General features: G+C 35.7%; 1 protein-coding gene across 1 annotated transcript in view; it reads right to left on the reverse strand.

The window, feature by feature from the left end:
• Positions 1–3,696: 3,696 nt before the first annotated feature.
• Positions 3,697–22,437, reverse strand: part of KIDINS220 (kinase D-interacting substrate, 220kDa) — a 71,793-nt gene continuing 53,052 nt past the window's right edge. Inside the window, exons 24-29 of the mRNA XM_009893251.1 lie at positions 18,925–19,035; positions 17,970–18,026; positions 11,357–11,503; positions 9,416–9,514; positions 7,990–8,238; positions 3,697–6,086 (exon numbers count right to left, since the gene is read on the reverse strand). Coding sequence (XP_009891553.1) covers positions 4,818–6,086; positions 7,990–8,238; positions 9,416–9,514; positions 11,357–11,503; positions 17,970–18,026; positions 18,925–19,035 — 1,932 coding nt within the window. The 3' untranslated portion in view covers positions 3,697–4,817. The remainder of the gene's footprint in view (positions 6,087–7,989; positions 8,239–9,415; positions 9,515–11,356; positions 11,504–17,969; positions 18,027–18,924; positions 19,036–22,437) is intronic.

Raw genomic sequence — 22,437 nt, forward strand, 5'->3', positions numbered from 1 at the left:
CTGCCAGAAGCTGTGCTAAGCTGCAATGAATACACACCTCTATTAGAGAATTCCATGTGAAGACTTTAACAAAGTGATCAGGAGCAACCTAAGCATAAGATCAATGAATTAAAACCCAAGAAACACGACAGCCAAAAAGATATCAGCTTTTCATCAGTTTTAAATTGCATTTTGGCTTCTATAACCTGCTTCCACATTTGTTAATCAAAGGGCAGAACATACTGCATACTCATCTTGCACGATAGACATCGTTAATGAAAGTTATTCGGATGTTAAATAGTGAAATAATCTTTGTAACACTTTGATACGTCTCCATGTGCCATTTATTATCTAGAAAATTCTTGTTCTGTTGGAAATATGTTTTTATATTTGTATATATACTTTGTATTATTAAAATTTTTGAGCATCCACTCCCCTTTTTTCCTTTTTGTTGAAATTCAGAAATCTGAGAAAATGTCAAACTCATGAAACTGTTCTGTATTCCCACAGAGAAAGATTCTAAGCAAAATTATGCCCACCCCACCCTTATATTGATGAAACAGCCCTTAATAAAGATAACCAAAATCTAGGAAATACAATGCACAAGGCTAACAGAAAACAGTGCATAAGGTTAGCAGTCTTTCCAGTCTTCTCTACTTAACCGGAATTTGAATTTTGCTCCAAGTTTTCTCCACTACAGCTATTATTTGGCACAGAATTGACCAAAATCCTAACAGCAGGCTTTATCTTATACTAATTAGAACATTGTATTTTGCTCACATGTCTGAAAATTCACTACTGGGTGTTAACACTTCCGATTTTACCACAACTGTGGCTTTCAGTTTAAGAGACCTCAAATAGCCAGGTATTATTTTCTTTGGCAATTTCTTAGTAACGCATTTAGAAAATTAAATAAACCTGCCACAGATGATAAAGCTATGTAGCATCAAGGCCATGGGGTGCAACACGCTGGACTATGGATAACAGATGCTATTGGGATCCTCTGCCTGTGTGTCTCATGGCCATACAAAGAACTTCCCATATTCTTACCGTAAAGTCCAGAAAGTTTCCCACGAGAGCTGCAAAGGTAAAAAACAGGCTTTGACGATTCTGTGGACAGAAGTGAACAGCTGAATCCCAGACCACAGAAGAAACCGCCTACTTTCAGTGAAGTGTATAAACCCACGCTAAATGTGTCCCAGGAAAGTTTTGCAAAGATTATATAAAGAAAAAATAAGAAAAGGAAAAAAAAAAAACAAAAAACAAGACAGTATTTGAAAAGAAAACTTAAGAAAGCTAAGAACTGAAAACTTACTAACACCACATATATATTCTGCTGCACGGGCAAAGTCACACAGGGTGATCAGATATCCCATACTGAGCAGGACAGGCACAAAATGGAAACCTTTTTCCAGACTCTCTAAGAATTTTACTAGACGATTATTTTGTTGCAAGTTTTACAAGTGGGATGTAAGAGTTTCCCTATCCCCTTTCCTCATAAACTGCAACCCTGGAAAAAGCTGGATAATAGCCGCAAGAGTCTCACATAAATCCTGGAATGTTACTTGCATCCAATTTTTCCTTTCAAAACCGATTTATCTTCACCGTACCATGCAAACATGCAGGCATCAGAACAAGAGGACAAGCCAAACTGTGCTCTTCAGATTCAGTTAGGCAAAAAAGTCACAGTTTCAAGTTCCTGTAGCATTCAGTCATCCAAAATTAGAGTGGATACATAAACTATCATTATAAGAGTTCTGGAAAGTGGTGAGTACCAGAAATAAGTTTGCAGTTGTCTTATTGTTTTATACTCTTCATTTATTTCCATTCTCCATGGAACTCTTGGGTTCCATGATTCCCACAAGTCACAGAGCTAACATTTAATATTTCAACACTGGAAATTGTTTATGGTTTCTTAACTCCAAGAATGGTGCAACAAACTAAGCAAGCTAGTAACCATAGCAACTGTGGTAGAGAAAAAACAAGCTTCAGCTATGAAACTGCAGTGTATTTTTAATCCTTGCAAATGCTATTCTTTTATATTCTATGTGTGAAAAATTCTTTAAACATGTGGAGTAACTAACACATATAACTAGTATGTACTCAAAAACACTTCTTACTACTATGCTGTATTAAGTACTCCATTTCTCTCTTCCCTCTTTTCCTCTCTCCCTTTATCAGAGTACTACACTTTCTTCTGTTTGCTTACGAACATATGTATAAAAAAATTAAAAGATGCTTCAATGGAGAAGAAAAATGCACTCTGTCTAGTTACTTTTATGCAAGTAGATTCTAAGTGTCAGTTATATTTACTGTCCTATTAACAAACAGCTTTTGTAGCACACTGTCCTGGCTATGAAGCACTAGTATTTTGCTGATTCTAGGAATTTTGCTAAGGTGGCATTAAATAACAACCCCATGAACACATCTGATTATATAAACTACAGCATGCACTACTATATAACGTAGTTAAAGGAAGCAGGACTGAACCCCTGTTTGGAACGGAAAGGATTTATAGGTACCCACATCCTCTGCAGGGCACAGATCAACATACCCACAGAAAGTATTACATTAAGCCCTGTCACAGACGCTTTGCTCGTTAATTATTGTTTCTTAGTGATGGTAAGCAATTACACTGGTATAAATTAATACAGGACAGAAACAATGAAAAGGTCTCCACACAACTACCTATTTCATCCGAGTTTTGCTATTTTAGGAGGACTTGAGGGATAAAACTTTCAGGAAGAAGAAAATCTCAAAACCATATGAAAATGTGAAGTTCCTCCATTTGGATTATTTGAGGGCTTTAACAGACAAAACGACTTGAAATAATTGCTCTCTTTCATCAATACTGTGAATATGCCTAAATGAAGAAGGCTACACTTCTTGCCCTCTCTTACAAAACAATTCTTGTCTTTCCGTAAAATGCTTTTACACCACAAAAATCTCAGAAAGCAGAGTGATGTAATTTTTTTTTTTTCCCAATAGGAAGAACATAAACCAAAAAACTCTTCCCACAGATTCGGCAAAATATCATGAAGCTACACAGGCTTTGGGGGATTCTTATTTTGTTTTGGGAGGCTTTTTGGTTAAACTAATAATCTTTCAAATAGATAAAGATATGTGCACAGAAGTCTTCAGTACTTCTGTAACACTCTGATGAGTAAATTTTAATTCAATCAAATAACAAACCAATTTAACAGAATTCAAAAACGTACAGATCGTGTCTCCAGTCCTGTAAGTATGAGACACCCATGGAATGAAAATACAAAGAGCCTAGATAAAGCCAGTTTTTCTCCGAGTCTTGTATAGAAACAGATCCTCTTGATTTGGATAACAAAGGCTACGCCCACATGGTCCTGCTGGAGACATCTGGTTGGAGATGCACTAGGACAGAAACAAATCTGCGCAGAACTCCCAGCACATGTTAACTGCCACAAACAGCAGGATTACTGCTTTGGACTAGCGGGAGGTGGCCACATCTCTGCAGCTCAGCACTTCCTTTTGAAACGTCTGCTTTGGTACTTCCATTTATCAAATGTATTTTTATACTTGATGCTTATTTAGTATTGTATTAATAACAATATTGGTTTAATGCATTCTTTTCAATTAAATCCATGAAGTACTTTAACCAAAACAACATGGACGTAACATTTTTATCAAGTGAAAAAACAAAATACCACAATAAATAGAAATTTGGACACAAACCCAACATGCCAATTTATTTTTTATTCTCTTTGTACTACAAGAGCCTACTTTGAACAATTCTTCCTCAAACACATGCAGATTTCACCGGACAGTACAAGTATTTGCTACAATAACATTCAGGTACATTACTTTGATGATGTAAAAATCTTCAAACACTGTACTGCAGAAATAAAGAAGCTGGCATACAGCTTTGACAAGATTCCAAAAAGTATGCATCATTTTTAAAATGGCAAACACTGCTTATTTTTCTTTCCATAACCAAATGATAAACACTGTACCAAGGAAAGATCACGTACAGCAACAGATACTCCGTAAGTTCAGACAACACATTCATACTTTATCTGTACGATATTTTCATGTAGCTCACTCAGGTGGTTGCATCTATTCAGATCAGCAACTGTAAAATTATGTACCTCTAATAAATAATAGATCCACTAAATCAATAAGGTATTACCTTATAAATAACTGCCAATTCCAATGACACATGAAGACAGTGTTCCTTACAAACCTTATCACCACTCTACCTAAAGTTCACAAAGTCAACAGCAATTACTGAACATAGAGTAAAAGTGTACATACAGCCAAACAGGTATCTTAACACTCAAATTTCAACATATGTAATATATGTTGCACACATTAAACCACTAATTAATGCAAAGTTTGATAAGGGTGTCACAGGTTGTGATATTTAATCTTCTGGCATCTCTTACATCAAATGGCAAAGATGCACAGTCTTAACTTTACTTGCAAGTATGCAGATTTAACTGGAATATTTAGAAGGGATAAGTAATACATATCCCAACAGAAAAGTAAAATCACATCATAATTTTAATAATTAAACCATACTTACTTCTGCAATATCTGCCTCTGACCAAACCTTTGCACAGTGTCTTAACAAAGAACTGATTTTCCATGCTGACAAGTACTGCTTTTATACATGGGGAAGGTCTCAAGTAATTTGATTCTTGTAAAAATTATTTCTTCTCTCCAAGAAAATGATTGAAAATAATCTAGACCTTCTATTCCAATACTGAAAGCTTAAACTACAGAGCTTAATGTAACCACACACTGACAAAGAATTCCAAGCAAGCTACAATTCATAGGCATATTCTGTTTTAAGCTGGCTGCTTCTACAGGATACTCTCTCTCTCTTCTCCAAAACCTGCCCCTTCTGAGGCAGCAACAGTGTGGAGCTCCGATGAATCTTTTGAAAGCCTGGTATAACTTGAACGCTGGCTCCGCTTGTGAGCAACACTCTTCAGGTTCTCATTCTGAACCGCAGTTGAATTGGAACCCGAGCCAGGGTGCAGCATAATTTGAGGTGAATCTCTGATACCTTGTGTTTCTTCAAAATTTTGATTTGCTCGATTGTTTGGAGCACTGTTATTATTTAAGGTTACTGTACTAGGGGTTCTATTTAAATTATAGACTTTCTGGCAAGCTGGCCAGTTCTCTTCTGGGCTACTTGCTATCAAGCTGCTTTCAGAAGGGCTTTTCTTATCTTCTGAGCAAATAGACATGCGAACTACGGCTGGGTCTTGAAGGCCGCTAAGGCTGTGTGGAATTCCTCTCTTTCCACTGTGACTGTCATCTTCAAGCTCAATGAGATTTGCCTTTTCAAGCTGTGAATCATCTGCTCCTTCATTATGGAGGGAATGATTTGGAGAACTTTCGTTGGATCTTACACCAGAGTCAGATGAATCTTTTTTATCCAAAAGGGCATCTGTCAAATACTCCTTTGCTTTGATGAAGGTTCTAATAGGTTCAGATCCATGTTCTGGAGATTTAGGCTGCTTCTCTATTTTGCCATCTGCTTTCTTATCTTTACCTTCCTTAAGAAGTGGAGTATTATCCGATTCCTCCGTTCCTGACTCATCTTCGTCACTTGGGAGCTTCTGATACCGGAGAGTAACTCCCTTAAGCTTTAAATCTGCAGCCTGGAAAATACTTGTTCTTTCCGAAGACTTCTTTCCTGGGAGAAGTTTGGAACCAGACTGATCAGATTTTTCATCTTCTTCAGTAATAGGATCCAAAGGAGATGCATCATTAGTAGAAACACCTGAAGTACTGTAATCAACATCATTCCTCTTCAGCAAAAAGGACTTTCTTCCATCATCTTGTTTCTGTTCACCATCTTTTCCTTTTTCCTGTTCTGAACTGGAATGCAAGGAACCTCCTGACGTACTCTGCCCCATATAGAAAGCACTTGAGCTATGAGGGGAGGACCTACCGCTTACTGTAGTAGAATTGGCACCTCCTTCTAACTGTGACATCTGAGCAATATACTCTCTATATGCATCCCTGTATTCTGCCTGTACCTTGTCAGTGAGCTTTGATATTTCAATACTAGAATCTTGAGAGTTAAGACTTGAAAGACTTGGAGTTCTACGAGTTTGTGACTGGAAAAAAAAAAGAAAGAAAAGAGAGAGATAACCGTTAAATGAACGACTCATTTTTACTTTTACCGATCTTTTAAAAATCAAACAACTCAAAGCACCAAGTATATGCTTAAATGAGGTTTTTGTTGCTGTGAATAGATTACACAAGTGAAATTATCAATGCTATAATTAAAATATGCTTACTATAATCATATATATTCAATCACACACATTCACTAAACTCACAAAGTATTCTTATTGTTGGTCCCCATAAAAGATTTCCACAAAACAAGCATTTTATCCAGTGCATTTGAGGCTAACTCTTGAGTTTATAACAATTGAATTTGTATGTCAAGATGGGCTTTTCTAATACATTTGTGCATTTATAAAATAAGCATTTTAAATTAGAAAGACAGCAAGAGTTCATCTAAATGCTGAATATCTCTCAAAAACATTTTTAAAAGACCCCCATCCTACATACTTCAATATATCCTGGCAAAAGTCCATTGCATATAGCTGATTTCAGGAAAATCAGTTCTCGGACAAACATATTACTCTTTGCCCCCACATCTGCTCTCTTTGTGCACACAGAGAACCCCATAGGCACAGGATGCTGGGCCACCTATTAAATGCTAGAACCAAGGTGTATCACAGAGCCGAAGAAAGCAAAGGAGGGGACTGTGGCTGAACATACCCCTTCATGTCAGGCATACAACAGGCTGCTCACTACCACCAAGTAAAAGATGTACGGTGCCCGGTGCATCGGAACTGAGGCATTGACTTAAGCATTAAGTACTTTACAAAACCCACTCAACTTTGCAGTGCACAAGAGATGAGATTTTGAAAGACTGTTGAGGTATTATGCTTTATTTGGGGCAACACTGAAAATGAACAACATTTCAAAAACCTACCTTAAAACACTATTAAAAAAAACCTAAAAGGGCTTGGGTAATTTTAACAAGCTAAATGTAAACAGGAAAATTAATGTGTGGATTCAAACACTACGCAAATTAATTTAAAATTTAGAACAGAAATGCTTAATCATATAGTCATATAATCAAACACACACAAGTGCACACACAAACACACAGAGGTTTCTGGGATAGAAATCTATCTCTGGGATAGAAATACATCCCAAACCTCTTTCCAGCGACAATTTTGAATATTAAAAATATCACCTATAGCTAGTAATTTGGCGTGTCTACCTATTTTGATGCACCTTCAAGATTTTCTAATTTAGACCTCCAGAAATTAAAAAGCTGCAACATGTTTGGGTTTGTGGTTTTTTTTTTTTAAAAAAATTCTATTTAGATACCAATTAATTTGTCTTATTTCTTAAAAAGGACAAAAGAGAATCACACACTTTGGGTGATTTCATTAGATACAGGAGAAAATTGACCATAACCTATGGCAGAAACCATAGTTAGAGAAGGATGTCAGCTGTGGAGTCTATGAATAGATCACGCATAGTCAGGACACAGATCTGATGTCACAGAGTACTGTAGTTGTCTGTTTAAAAAAACCTAATAAATGCATTTGTAATCCTTTAAATAGCATAACATCTGGCTAGCACATAGCTAAAATATTTCATACACAACGTCTGAATACTACAATAAACAGAAATCTCGCAGGACGCCACCCTAAGCTAGATGAGAAAAGCACAGTAGCTTTGATTTTTTCCTCTTGAAGAGTGATTACTGGAACAGATGAATAGTTTTCGGATGGCAAAGACTAAAGACTTTGACTCAGAGAGTGTGGTTGGAGTTTACATCTCTGCAAAACTGGTCTTTGCCAAGACTGAGAACTAAAAGTACCTGAACTGTCACAGTAGACTTATTTCTTGACCTGTCTGTATCCGAGAACCCTTGAATAAAACCCTTTACCATACAGGTAAGCAAGGAGAACACATTTCTGTATTAAATACCTGCCAACTTAAGTTACTATGGCGTGGAGGAGCTTCATCAAGACCAATTGTGTTGAGTTCTTCAAAGCTGAAGTTAAGTGTGTAGGGAGCTTGACCAGAAAGACCTGTAAGCTCAGTGTGAGGCAACTCAGCGTTATGCCCAGGACGACGAGTAAGTTCACTATGAGGAATCGCACTGGTAACATGCTCTGTTGTTCCACGAGGATCTTCCTGAACAGCCTGATTTTCTGAATTTCTCATCTCAAGTATCTTAACACACAAAAAGAGACAGTGTAAGCATAATTATATAAATAGAAGTTCTCAAAATTGTTAAAGAAGAATTCTATTAAAAATAGGAACACAGAATTCACAACTGTAAAAGCGTAGTCGCATACATGGTTGTGACCACGGAAAAGTATGAAGAAAAACCTGTTTATAGATCTAATGCATTTATTGTCTTTACTGCAAATCGCATTTTAATATTTAAGATTTTTTTTTTGTATTTACAAATTATTCTTATTACTGCTCAGACCCTTAAAAGAACTCATATGCCACAAAACACTTACGTTCTTGTACAACTAGAGAAGTGATAAATCACAGATTTAAAAGCAAAATCAAACACTCACATTTTATAGCTTAATCAATCTGAATCTAACAATAAATCTCATCTTGTAATTCTCTGCTTTCAAGACTGATTTAGCAGTTGAGAGACATACTGTTATTTTCAGAAAGAAAACTGGCAATATACTAAAAATACTTAAGAGAAAACACAGTTCTCTGTGATGCATAACCTTCATTGTAAAATTGTCATTTACTCTCAAACTGGGAGGAGGGAAATGGGGGAAATTAGATATCTATATATATGCTTCAGTAATAGCATGCAATGCAGCATTCTCACATTATACAAGTAGGTGTCAATCAAATATTGTACATTTATCTCATTGGCTTGATTTTTAGCTTAAATCTTCTTAAAATTTATGCTTATGCAATTGTGTGCCATGCATCTCTTAACAGCCTGGCTGTCCACTTCCTTGCACTAATATACTTTGAACTCCCTAATGAACTCCCTAACTAACTTTTAAGAGAAGGGCAGAGGCTTCAAAGGGAATCAAGTTCTGACAATTTCATTAAAATAGGCAAATTTATAAAGGGAAAAGGGAACCCATACAGGAAAAACAGATCTTACAAAAAGAGGAAGCAAAACTTCAGAGTTCACAATCAATTAAGATGCAAATCTATAGGCAATCAGTTCTTCATTAAAGTACTCATGACAAAAAGACAAAGTAACAAAATAATAAATGCATTCGTGTTTTAGGACGATACTTATAAAGTATAACAAGAAAGATATATAAAGATAACAAGAAAGCAACAGGAAAGAAAAAAAGATAAGGTTCATAATGAAAAAGAATAATTTATGATGACCTGAATATCGAAGAGAAAGTCTTACCATGCTCCTGAACAGGTGCCAGTCACCAAAATTCATATTCATTTCTTTTTTCAGTTCATCAATGTTGCACTGAGCCAAGACACGGCCATTTATATTTGCCTAAAACAATAAAACTAAATAATGTAAATTGCCGATATAAGACTTATGGCATGGCAGTAACAGACTAAAAAGGAATTAAAATTGGATATATTGACGGGGACTACTAGTGAAATTCCCTAACATCACTCTTAAGTCCAATCCTATATAATAAACGCGTTTTTATAAAAGACTATTTATTGATGATTGCTGATAGACAAGAACCTACATGTCATGAAAAAAATGAAAACATTAAACCCATCAAAAATGCGTATATGAAAGGCAATATTATTGTGTTCTATAAACAGACATTAGCAAACAACACGTCAGTGTTAGAAAATTTCACAGACAATAAACTACATTCAACTGCCTACATTTCTAAGGCTCAGAACACAAATGGACTGCAGCTGCTCAACTATCTGAAGATAAACAATGAAGTCCAAGGCATCATCTGACCCCCAGCTTGAGGCATGTAAGATCAAGCACAACCTTCATCAAGTTCCCTCCCTGCATAAACGCAGGCTTACATTCCCTCCATCATCAGAAATACCTAGGGATAGAAGACTAGACTTCCTTCTTATTTTCATCATCATTCAGAGATCAACAGAGAAGCGCCTAAACACCATCTACATTCCAGGAAGGTGATTAGGAATATTAGGCATGTTTATACAGTGCTTAACTTCCAACAGCACCAAAATCAATATAGAACCATTTTCATTAAGTAACAAGGAGCAGTATTTCTCTTTATACCATGTATCAGTGGATGGACAGAATGTAGAAGAGGAACCACGTCATAGGAGAGTAGCCACAAAATGGAAGACCCAAGTTGAGAGCTCTGCTTAGTCTGAGGGATCTCAGTGGGTTTGGTCCCATATCCTATCAGATGGTCTTAATCAAACCAGGAAAAAGACCAGGCTGAGCCACTTTCATTCTTCCTTTTTATATGATATCACTTGCAGTGAGAAGTGCAAGAATATAAATAAGAGGAATCTCATTAAAGATAACCAGTGAGCACATTCTTTTAGCACTTGAGCCACTGAAGCAACTGGAATTTTTTGCAGCTACACTTAATGAGCTGCAATCTGACATCCTACTTCTTGTTTTAAGCAACATCGCTGAAGCTTCCTATGATAAACCTGTTTCTTAATCCTTGAATCATAGAATCGTTTAGGTTGGAAAGGACCTTAAAGATCATTGAGTTCCAACCTCCCTGCCATGGGGAATCAACACCATCCCTGTATATTTTAGGATTTGATAGGCATCGGGAGAAAGTGAGCTCAGCAAAACCATTCACTAATCACAGCCTTCGTATTTTCCCCTTCTTTCTTTGTAAAAGAAGCACACAGAATAGTGGGAAAAAAGTAATAAAGACAAAAATGATTCTGTGCTAATGTCTCAGAAAAAAAGAACAGTACCAGAAAAATGTACAGATGTGGAATGTGATAAAAGAGAAATGGAACCACATTCACCACCCATTTACAACAGAAGAGATGTGTCAATTTCTCAGGGGAAAGAAAAGGGGGATGTTACTACCTAGATATAGAACACATTTGCAACCCTATTTATCTACATGTGTCAATTTTGAAAACGTTTTTCTTGCTTCTTTTCTCAAAATAACCAGTCTCATCAGCATTTATGTTTCTGAGTCTGTTTTTTGCCTTTTTGAGAGAGAGCATTTTCTCTGAAAAATAAATGCTTATATTAAAATATCCTCCGAACTGAGGACACATAGAAGGTAGGATGTTGTTTTGACATTTGATGTGTTTCCATAAATATTTTCAAGAAAAGAGGCAACTAAATATTTCCTTTCTTCTTATGTATCTCCGTGTTTAGGTACTAAATCCATTAACGAAGTTCAGCTGATACCTTTCTTATAGTTGCAGAATACTGAGATAGCATGCTCTGGTCCAGACCATCTATCTGCTTTAGCTTCTCACACACAGCTTCCACGCTCATTGTGCTTAGAGACGCATGTGATACTCCTGCGGTCGATCCTGTGCCCGCTCCTGCTGCCTGTAAAAATTGAGAAAATGTGCACATAAGATTTGTTCAAATACTCGGTATGCTCAGTATTTCACAATATACACTAACACAAATCAAGCTGTGTTCCACTGCATTTTAAAATTAAGAGATGAGAATAAGAATGCACAGGCATGTTTAAATACTATCAGAACATCTCTATATTGGGAAACATTTATTATAGGTATTTATATGAGAAAAACCACAGCATCTTGAGCCCTGCCTATGTGAGAAAATAACTCTCTTGAGTTATTTAACTCTCTTATTTAAGAAAAGCAACAGAAAAATCAGAAATATTAAGTAATGGTTAATTAATTTCAAATGCACCTTTACTCAATTTCCCCCTGCTTTAAGTAGTTAGTTTGGGCTTGGCTTTTTTTTGGGGGGGGTGGGGGTGGTGGTGGGAGGGAAGTTGTTGGGTTTGGGGTTTCTTTTGTTGGGTTTTTTTTTTTGTTTGATTGTTTATTTTTAAATAATGCAGACACAACTTAGATTTTCCTGTCTTAAAAACTCCTAGTTTAGTATCAGACAAAGATGACCTAAAACATAACTCCTCAGTTACTTGGATTCACTGGGTAATTTTAGCAACCCACATCCATTTTCCAGAAGTTCCTTCTGTTCCATTTATGCAAGATCAGCCAGGGGACTGTGTACCACAGTACAGAAATACAGAGCAGCACTGACACTGCCCTCCCAGATACTATGAGGATGCTTCATATATCTCAAACTTTGGCAAGATTTAGGAAGAAATTATTCACAACTCGGATCTGTAACACTGAAATTGTCCTGTTAATGTTGCAGCTTCCGGGAATTTCAAAGAAAGTGTGGAAAAACAAAACAAATGCATCCGCAGGTAGTCAGGATACTGAGACAGTACGTTCTCCAAAAAAACCTCACGTTCTCCCTGGATCTGGACCTGTGCATTAAGTAGGAACAAAGTGCAAAGCTCTGAACAGTTACACTAGTGATTGTAAATTCCTAAAAACAAAATCAGAACCAGTTCTATTAGCTAGGAAATACTTGTATGCCCTCCTCCTGGGAAGGAGGTCGCACCCTCCCCTTTTTCTAAAGGTGAAGTTTTGGTTTCAGCACTGCAGACAATGCACCAAGCTCATTTTGGGAGGATACAAAAGAGCTTCTAAAGCTTCAGAGCACATCATCACATGCATAAACGCTGGAATGTAAAAGCACACTTTGACTATCCAGAGTTCATGTAGTCAAGTTTGACTATATTCCTCAAATTACCAATGAAGACTGTTTTTATAGTCACAATACTTTTTTTACATTTTTATTTAATTACTTCAAAGTTATCTTTCTGAATTAATATAAATTAATAGATCCAAATATATTGCTTATGAAAACCAAGGATTGTCACACAGAATAGCATTAACTATATCTGAATCGTCTAAACCAGGACATTTAAGAAGAATTTATCCAACTATTAATTCCAAGGCAGCAATCCAAAACCCCATTATCTACTACCATTTAACCTCAGAGTTATTTCTAACTTGTTATCAGAGATATCCTGATCTGGGGAGGCAGGTACACTCCCCATCTTAGCTACTGTGAGTTTTAAAGTTTAGATGCTATTACATGTAATCCCCATTAAGTTTTCTGCCAGATGTGCTTGAAATGGACTTAAAACTGGCAAACAATCAACTTTACTCAAGAATACTATTGGAGGTTGTGGGGAATCTAAGCCTAGCAGTTCACACGCTTGCCTGAAATCAGCGCTGAGGCACTAATCTTTGTTCCTTTGGCCATTTATATACTTTTTTAATGTGATGTCAACTGGACACTAAACAAAGAAAAGATATACCCCATTTTCTGGGTAGGTAGTCTACCTAAATTATTGGATAAAAATTAAACATTATAATTCCACTACAGTCTAGGCATCTAACTTAGTGGCTTGGTACTCCTTCTGAGGACAAGAAAGCCACTTTTCAGATTCTGCAATGCCTCCCTAATTAGATGTCTAGAATAATTAATTAGTTATCGTATCTGGCATCTAAAGGAGGAAATTTAGGTCTTCATCTAGTCTGATTTTTAGCACAGCTAAAGTCTTAATGATGTTATAGATATAAGCCAACCATCAAACTGATGAAGATGACAGGAAGAAGCTTCATCCATAAACTAGTTATTATATACTTTTTTTATGTACATCTCTTATTTTCCCTCTTTAAAAAAAAATTCCTTTAAGTTTTTCTTCAGAATACCGGTTTTGTTTGTTATTTCCCCATAAACACACTGTTTACTATTGGTAAGAGTCAGATAATACCTTTTCTTTCTTGGTGTGTTAAGTTAATTCAAATCTTAATTATTTTTTTGAAAGAAAGCTTACCAATTAAAATAAACTGTTATAGCCAAAATTACACTGTGGCACTACTAAAATTAATGATCCTTAAGCAACGTGTAAGCAATTGCCTTTGTTCTCTGAATCTATTAAATACATTATCTATCATTTATCTAAAATTTATCTAAATTAAGAAAAGTTTTAAACACTTCTAATTTAACAGTTCTCCTTCAGATCAAATTATTTTTTTTACAATCAAGAACAAGTCATTCTTTTTGCATGCATTAAGAGTTAGTTTAGAAACTCTTCTTTCCATGTATAAAAAAAATCATGGAAAGGCACTAAAATATTTAGACTATTTTTGTTAAAGTGTGAACTGTTTGAAATAGATGCACATTAATCCAAATAATTCTTTATAAAAAGCACCCTCTGAAGAATAAGTAATGTAATAGCTTTAGGGATATTGTCATCATGTAAGTGAATTAAAACTGTACTTAAACTGACACATTTTTCAGCCTTAGTGGTTTTGTTAGAGATGCTTAGAGAACATTAGTCTGAAAAGTATTTGCCATGCAAAAGCTAAAAGCAGCTTGTCAAAACAAACCTCAGGGCTAGTAATGAGCATTAGTTTACAGAGAGCCCAGCATGAAGCGCCAGTATGATAGCTTCTGAAATGACTCTGAAGGAAGGGAATGATAATTCACAGGAAGTGGCTGTACCTGTCTGTTTTTGTTTAACCCAGACTTACACGGCTTTGAGAAAAGGACAGAACAGAATGAAAAGAAACAACAGCTTAAATTGACATCAAAAAGGTTGAACATACAGATGACACGCTTTGAAGTAAACAGAGGAAATCAGTGTTAGGACAGAAACGGGATATTTTCATAGTGTGATGAAACTTTAAGATAGACCTTCAGAACATACATTTCGTATATGCTATACAAATACTATTTTCCTATTAACAGACTACTCCATTTTGCATTTGTAAAAAAGCAACACACTGTATTTTGTTTGCATAAAGTTTTACATTATGTTTCTGATGGAAATCCTGCTTCTAACCATTCTTCTGCCATTTCAAGCTCACATTGTACCACCAATGTATCTCAAGTAGCTCTGAAATCTTCTAAGCGCACGCACCCTGCACAGCGCCCATCCCCCTCCCCCAACTGAAAAAGTACTTCTTTTAAGAACAAATATTCAAAGCTAAAAGCACTACATAAAAGCACCTGGAAAATCCAGATAAGAAAAGTCCCATGCCATGCTCTCATTTATGCTCAAACTTTGGAAAAGCACTTCCAGTTTCTTAATGAGTCTTGTATGTTTATCTACACTACATGCTCTGGGCCATGTTAGTTCTCATTCAAAGCACACATACTACAACTTAAGGCATTAATATACTCAGTACAGTATGAAAAATGTATTTAAATAAAGTAATTATATTGCAACAAGCTGCATCCTAGTAAGTCACAATTAACAATGCAAACTAAAGCACACGATTAATAATAACCACTGCTAATGCTCGTTTGATTTCTAACATAACAGGGGATACTATGGACAGGTATTGGTAACATTACAATCTAACAACAAACTCTTCAGAAGAGCAATCTAGAAGTTTTTGCAGTTCCTGTTAGAAATAACCATTAGTATTGTAAAGTCAGCAGAAATGCATGTTTGCCTCCATCACAGATGTACAAAGGCTGACATCTTAAGGCAAGTCTATTTTCATTAGTGATTTCAGCTGATACCCTAGAATTTGCAACACCCATTCAAGTTGATACAGCTACGTGGTACTAGATGGTGTTGGTAAACTTACTGGTCTGACATCTATGTTTTGATCCAACGTCTATGTTGTGATCCATTCAGTAAAGAACAGCAAACTACAGTCTGAGATAGACAAATTTTATCATCAGCAACAGAATTCAAATATAGAAGGTGGCAGAAGTCAAATTATTGATATAGGATGACTGCTTTCAAAATATTTCCGATTTCCACCAAGCTAACCTAGATTTACACTGATTTTACAAGACTAATGATTACAATCTGAAATTTCAGAACTTGGTCAACTCCAATGTCAGACTGAAAACAACAGCAGGGTCTTAACCAGACCACGTAACATCAACACAGCTCTGCCAACTCAGGCAATGAGTAGCAATGATGATCTGTGTTAAAAAAAAAAAAAAAAAGATACTCCCGAAGAAAACACGTTTTGCCCTGTAAGACTTAAAACATCCAAAATAATGATTATTCTCTACTGCGCACAGAAGTAAAATTGCAACATTTCCAGCTCCTTGCCAGATTTGCATGAAAGACATTGATTCTACACGTTGATTCTCTTGTTTTCAGTCATCAAACCAGTTACCATCTTGGTGTTGGTCAACTACTTTGTACAGTTTTTTAGTTTATTTCATTACTTTGCATGTACCGATCCATTTAATAAGTAAAACCTGTATCATTTATAAAGTGGCAATGACCCATCAATTAAGAGCTGCCTAAATAGCTGGATGAAATCATTGCACCCATCATATTTGGATAATTGCCGTACCTAAAACAACTATAATAACGTTTCCTTTCAAAGACATTTCAGTAAGGTCTACAAAAGAAGTACTTTTAGAATAGATGAAACCCTGACGAGGCATCCTGTCAGGATACCAATCTCCGACTAACAACATTCTTATAAACTACCCAATAGACTTTAAAAAATGCAAAATTTTAGATTTACGCTGTAGGTTAAATATGGCTAAATCTTAGAGAAGTGTATGATCTGATGTGCTGTACTACACAGATTCATGGTAGTAAAAATTAAACTCAAAAATGGATTTAATAAAATCCTCCATTATCATTATTTCAAACAAAGTTTCTTTTTAATGTTATAACTCCTGTATTTTCTTACCTACAGCCAATAGACTACATAGCTTACGCAAGTCTTTTAAATTGCTGCTTGAAACTGCAGCCTACACGTGCTTAAGATACCACACTCAGAGCAGCAAGCAGAAGAGCAACCAGGTACAGGTCTGCTGCTGGAGCTCATTTACTACCTCTTCCCTGAGAGTAAATCCCACTATTCTGGTCCTGTGTCCCTTCTCACACTCTCAGATATACACATACTTGAGCCATCACTCTACTATTTTCTCAGAAGTATCTACTTTTTCTCCTTGCACTGACAAGCTGCAAAGGAGTGGGAAGAGAATGGGATACTGAGATAGGGAATCAAACACAGGGAAGGCATCAGCATCTCCAAAAATATACTACCAGAAAAACTTACCCCAAAGTCATCCCTTCACACAAGGTAGCTAATGACCTGGAAGAGAGAACTTCAGGGTACATTTTCCATTGCATCGCCCATACATGGGTGCTCGGTGACGGTTACATGCAGTTAAATACAGTTCTGGAATTTGTGTGGGTTTTGGGTTTTGTTTTGTTTTGTGTTTTTTTTTCATTGCACAACAATGGAAAGGTATTTTTGCAATGATTAACTAAAAGAAAAAAAATAACCAAGATCAAACTATAACTGCTGCCAACAACTATCGGCAGCAACTATTAAGAGAATTGATAATCATTAACCTCTTTGCTTTGATAATAAATCGTGACTTTCCATCAATACCCATAGTTAGAGTGAAAACAGATACCCATAAAGATGACATCGTTGTGTGAATATTCAAGACAAAAGTTATGGAAAAGGTAGGTGTTAGCATTCTGACTCAAGAATAAGCTTATCAGCGATTCAATTTTTATTTATTTTTTTTTTAATTCCATGGATAGTTGCTTTATACTGTATTAACTGCAACAGTTTTATGCCACCAACTAAGAAGTACGGTTCAGATGAGAGAAGCAGGAAAAAACACAGTTCATTCTAAAATCTAAGCACTGAATGACCAGCTGTCATTCTTCACTCTGTTTAACTACCACAACGCTATTTTTACTGAAAGCTCACCATAGCTACTGAGAAAGGTAAGGCAAAAACTACAGGGAAAAATATAATACCTCTTGTAAGTGAAATATTAGCTCTTAAATTCATTCACAAACTACATTAGTTTTCAACTACTCTATTTGCCCACCAAAGCCACTGATGCAGTGTTAGTGAACTGCAGTTACGATTAATGCAGACTCATTACTGCTGAAAAAGCAATGAGATGCTAAAATTTCCACACCACATGACTACTCATTTACCATTGAGGGGTCTGTGGGTGAAGGAAGCCCCTCATCAGCATCCTCCTTGATAACATCCTAACAACAACAAAATATTACGGTTTGGGTAAAACGATTAAGGGCTCAACAAAAAATATGAAGTCAACAGTGAATGAGAATGAGCTTGTAATAATACATAATTCAACAGAAACATAAGCGATTAAAGATTTTACGACCTTTTAATAGCTTTGCTCATTGTATCAATATCCTAGAAACAAACTGATTGATAAGTGAGGCTTTTACTTTTTTAGCTTTCCTTAATTCTTAATTCCATTTGAACAGCCATCTGTCAGTAAAACAAACTGTTAAATAGGAATCTTATTATTCTACACGAAACAAGAAAACTCCTTTTCTATAGGTAAGTAACGTTGAATGATACACACTTACAAAACCAAGCTATAACTGATGCATACTTATGATAAAATGTATTTTGTTTTACTTATGTATTTAAAACATTCCTTTTAAATTTTACTTTGGCCTTCCAATTTCTAAGTATTCCCTACAATGTTAAAGAATGTAATTTTATCTTATAAGATTTGAATATAAATTTACAAGTTGCACCCTTTTCTTACAATATTACACTATATAAATTTCCTTACTGTAGTACAGCTGGCATTTTCATTAAAATATTTTCCTGCCAATATTACAGGTCATACTCCTCTAATCGCGATACCTGGATGTTAGAATTGGTTTTCCTCTCTAAGTAATTTCTAAAGTTAAAACAAAATACATTTCACGTTACACGTTAAAAGCACCATTGCTTAAACTATTTGTATGAGGGCTGCTATGGGGAAATTAACTCCATCTCAGCCAGACCCAATATAAATATAGAGCTTGTACTTGTCTAATAGTGAATCACCATTACAAACCTTCATTTTCAATACTCACTATATTTATTGTCTAGGTTAGTATTTGAATTATCCTTCAAAATACTTACTAGGCCATTGTTCTGATCTCTGGACAAACTCGTTTTTAGAGGTGGACGTGAGATGAGATGAGAACTGCCAGGGTAATACCTTGGCATGTAAAGATATGGGGCAAAGAATGGCTATGGAAAAAAAAAATGTAACAAAAAAGGGACAAACAATTACACAAATCAAAATGTAATAATAAAATAAAACATTTCAACAAAACACATCCTCTAGTTGAGTTCAATAAAGTGAAAAATTGCAACTGCTAATAGCTTTCTTTACTTTTTGCATTGAACAGAATTCAGTCAAAAACTCTGGAGTGAGTTCTTCAAAATCCCTCAGAGCCAACGGGTGCTCTAGCATGACTTTCTGGACGAACAGAGTTGGAGTGGTTTTGGTAGCTACACTCTAACATCTGTTCTGAGTATGGGAAAAGGATCATTTAAGGATAATTATGATCATTTCACTTTCTCAGACCTGCTAAACTCAAAAGTAGATGCTCAGTAAAACATATAGCATTTCATAATACAGAAGACCAAAAGAACCAAAAGAAAAAGGTGTGACACATAATAGCATCACTAGAACTTTCCATATTTGTGGTAACCAATCTGAAGGCTTCCACAAATGCTACATTCTATAAAACTGTAAATAGATTTTTATAGAAGACAATATTTGACATTTGTTTTGTTGGAAATATGTCAATGCATGTTGTTCAATACAAACACCATTTTAAAGGACAGTATTAATTATTATAAAACAAGTATCGAAACCACTTTTTAAATCAGAAAAACATTTTTCCCCACAAATATCAGTTAACTCTAATCACAATTTTTATAACCAGGTTCCTTTTTATCCTTTTTTACTAACAAATTTCAGGAAAACAAACACTATCCAAGTTTCTGAAAGCCTTATCAGCACATCTGTGTAAAGGGTCCAAATAAGAACTCAGGCTTTTAATAAAGTCACTTCTAAAAGATACAGAGGTCTCAAAATTACAAATACACTTCCATTTGAACAGATCACTCCATATGCTCTAATGTTAAAATCAAGTGTATAAACACATTTCCTGCAATTCACATGCTACCCACTAGCATGCAACAAGACATGTGTGTGCACGAGTGTGCATTTGAGAGTTATGAACCTTACAACTGGTAATGCAGTTAAGTACAAACTGCTTGTCCATAAGTGAAATTTTGTTCTGACCTATCTGTGAATTTGAGTTAGGTTTTGAAATAAAAATTTCCATTTCTTTATCAATTATCTTTTAAGGCAACATAATGGAAAGGAAGAGTCTTTAGACTCAGAATTATAGTGCTCTTTGCTTTCAACTCATTATGCAGTTCTCCAAAAAACTCGCACCTACAAATCTCAATGTCTGTATTACAGATTTATGATGTTTTTTATACATAGCATTTTCAAACTTGTATTATCTAGCTATTTAAAAAAACAGAAGATATTACTTGGTTTGTGTTTCTGCACATGACAAGATTCTGAGTAGTCTATTGCACCAAGTTCAGTAGAGAGTAAATAATTTTATGACTCAAGGGCTAACCTATGAGGGAGGAGTAAAATTTGTTGAAATATTCTGCTTTGGACTTGTCAATAAGGACTAAAAACCCTCTACATTCAGAATCAACTGTAAATGAACTGATAGAATCAAGTTTAATTCCTGCATACAGGAATGTTATTTCTAGAATAATTAAACACCCTCAGTTTTCCACTAACAGCTTAAACCATGTGGAAAACCCCCAAGCACAAAATGCTCCATGATCACACCGCATTCAAGTGCCTGTCCCCCACTACTGCAAAGACTATCCTACGGAACACATAGTGAGCACCTGCTTGTTGGTTGCAAGTCATCAAATGACAAAGCAGTGGGGAAAAAAAATTGTCCAATAAGGCAATTATCCCATGGTTCGAGTCATCAAACGACAAAGCAGTGGGGAAAAAAAATAAGGCAATAAGGCAATAAGTCCAATAAGGCAATTATCCCATGGTTCTTTCATAATTTCTAATTATGCCTTAAGCCCACTTCAACTACTCCACTGCTTCCCAATTGTGGGATTAATTCTCCATTATAGGCTTGAACTCTACAGACTCAATCTTCATTTGAAGTACAGTAATAGAGATAGCGTGAAAACATGAGATCAATATAAATACGTCGGGCGCAAGCCAGCGTAGAGCTGTTCTCCAAGTCTGCAGATAACCTATAAAGCATAAGCATGATGCTTGTTATTTTTCTAAGATATCTAAGAATTTGCTGCTATATTGCAAAACAAAGTCTTCACATACTACACTTTCTAGTCCCACTGAGGAAATCCCAATTAGACTTGCCTACTGCTCTGACCTTCCCTATAAGAAATATGATCTCCACAATGATCCATGATTAACAATTTTGGATAGATGAATTTGAATCTAACTTATAGCCAGGCCATTAGACAGTGGTAAAATGTACAAGTCCAGCATAGTCCTATACTGAGAGCCAAAGCAGCAAGTTGAAGAGCTGCTAAATGGGACTATAAAATTTCCTTTACAGCTATGCAGAGAGAGAATGGGGGTTAAAACCAAAAATGAATAGATTGTGTCACTGGAAGTTCACAGTCCTTAATATAGGAACATCTCAAGAACAAAGCAGAAACATAGATAATAAAAAAAACTGTATTTCCTAAAAATAAACAACCTGAGTTTTGTTTTCCCCAACAGCTCTTAAGCACAAATGAATGCTTAAAGACAACAGGACAGGACCTATTTACTGGTCAGAATAAGTCATCTATCCCCCAGAACTTAGGGGTTTTTTGCATAAAATTCAGGTATCTCCATAGAAGCATTTGAACCCATTGTTGTCTCATACAGATATTCAAGCCCTCTCTCAGAAACTTCTACTGGGGAGAGCCTATTCTTCTACTGCTGTTCTTTTTTTAAAGAGCATTCTTACAAAACCTAAGAAGTCAAAAATGATTGAAAATGCTGAAGGAAACAGCCTTTCAGTCTAAATTTTCTACTATTACGAAGTTTTCATCACTTATCTCAGTATGTGGTGTTCATGACAGTACCTTTATGACTCCATAGAGGAAAGTCAATATTTGAAAATGTGGAACACTAAAAACAATTATACCTTAGAAGAGCAGTATAAAATTCCAGCAAGAAAGGCCAGAACAGAAGTATCTTAATCTTCAGCTAGCAAAAAGGAAGAAATAAGCATGCCTGCAAGTCTGTGTATGCACATAATACAAACGAACAAATAAAATGATTGTTAAGAATAGCTTATGACTCACTTGTAATTGCTTCTGTAATGCCTTTTAGAACTACAAAAACATACAAGTTTCAACTGTGTATCACCCCATACTTAAACCTTGTCATGTACAGTAACACAGACACAAAAACAGGGCTTCCAATTAAACACCCACTTTAACAAAGCTGAGCTAGTATCAGCATGAAGATTTATGTGACAAGCATGTAACAGTGTTGGACTACTTCAAAGTATATGTCACGAAGTTATTTTCAACAAAACAGTATATTGTCACTGTATTGAAGGTATA

The sequence above is a fragment of the Charadrius vociferus genome, unplaced genomic scaffold (genome assembly GCF_000708025.1).
Source record: "Charadrius vociferus isolate BGI_N301 unplaced genomic scaffold, ASM70802v2 scaffold269, whole genome shotgun sequence".
Taxonomy (NCBI): Eukaryota; Metazoa; Chordata; class Aves; order Charadriiformes; family Charadriidae; genus Charadrius; species Charadrius vociferus.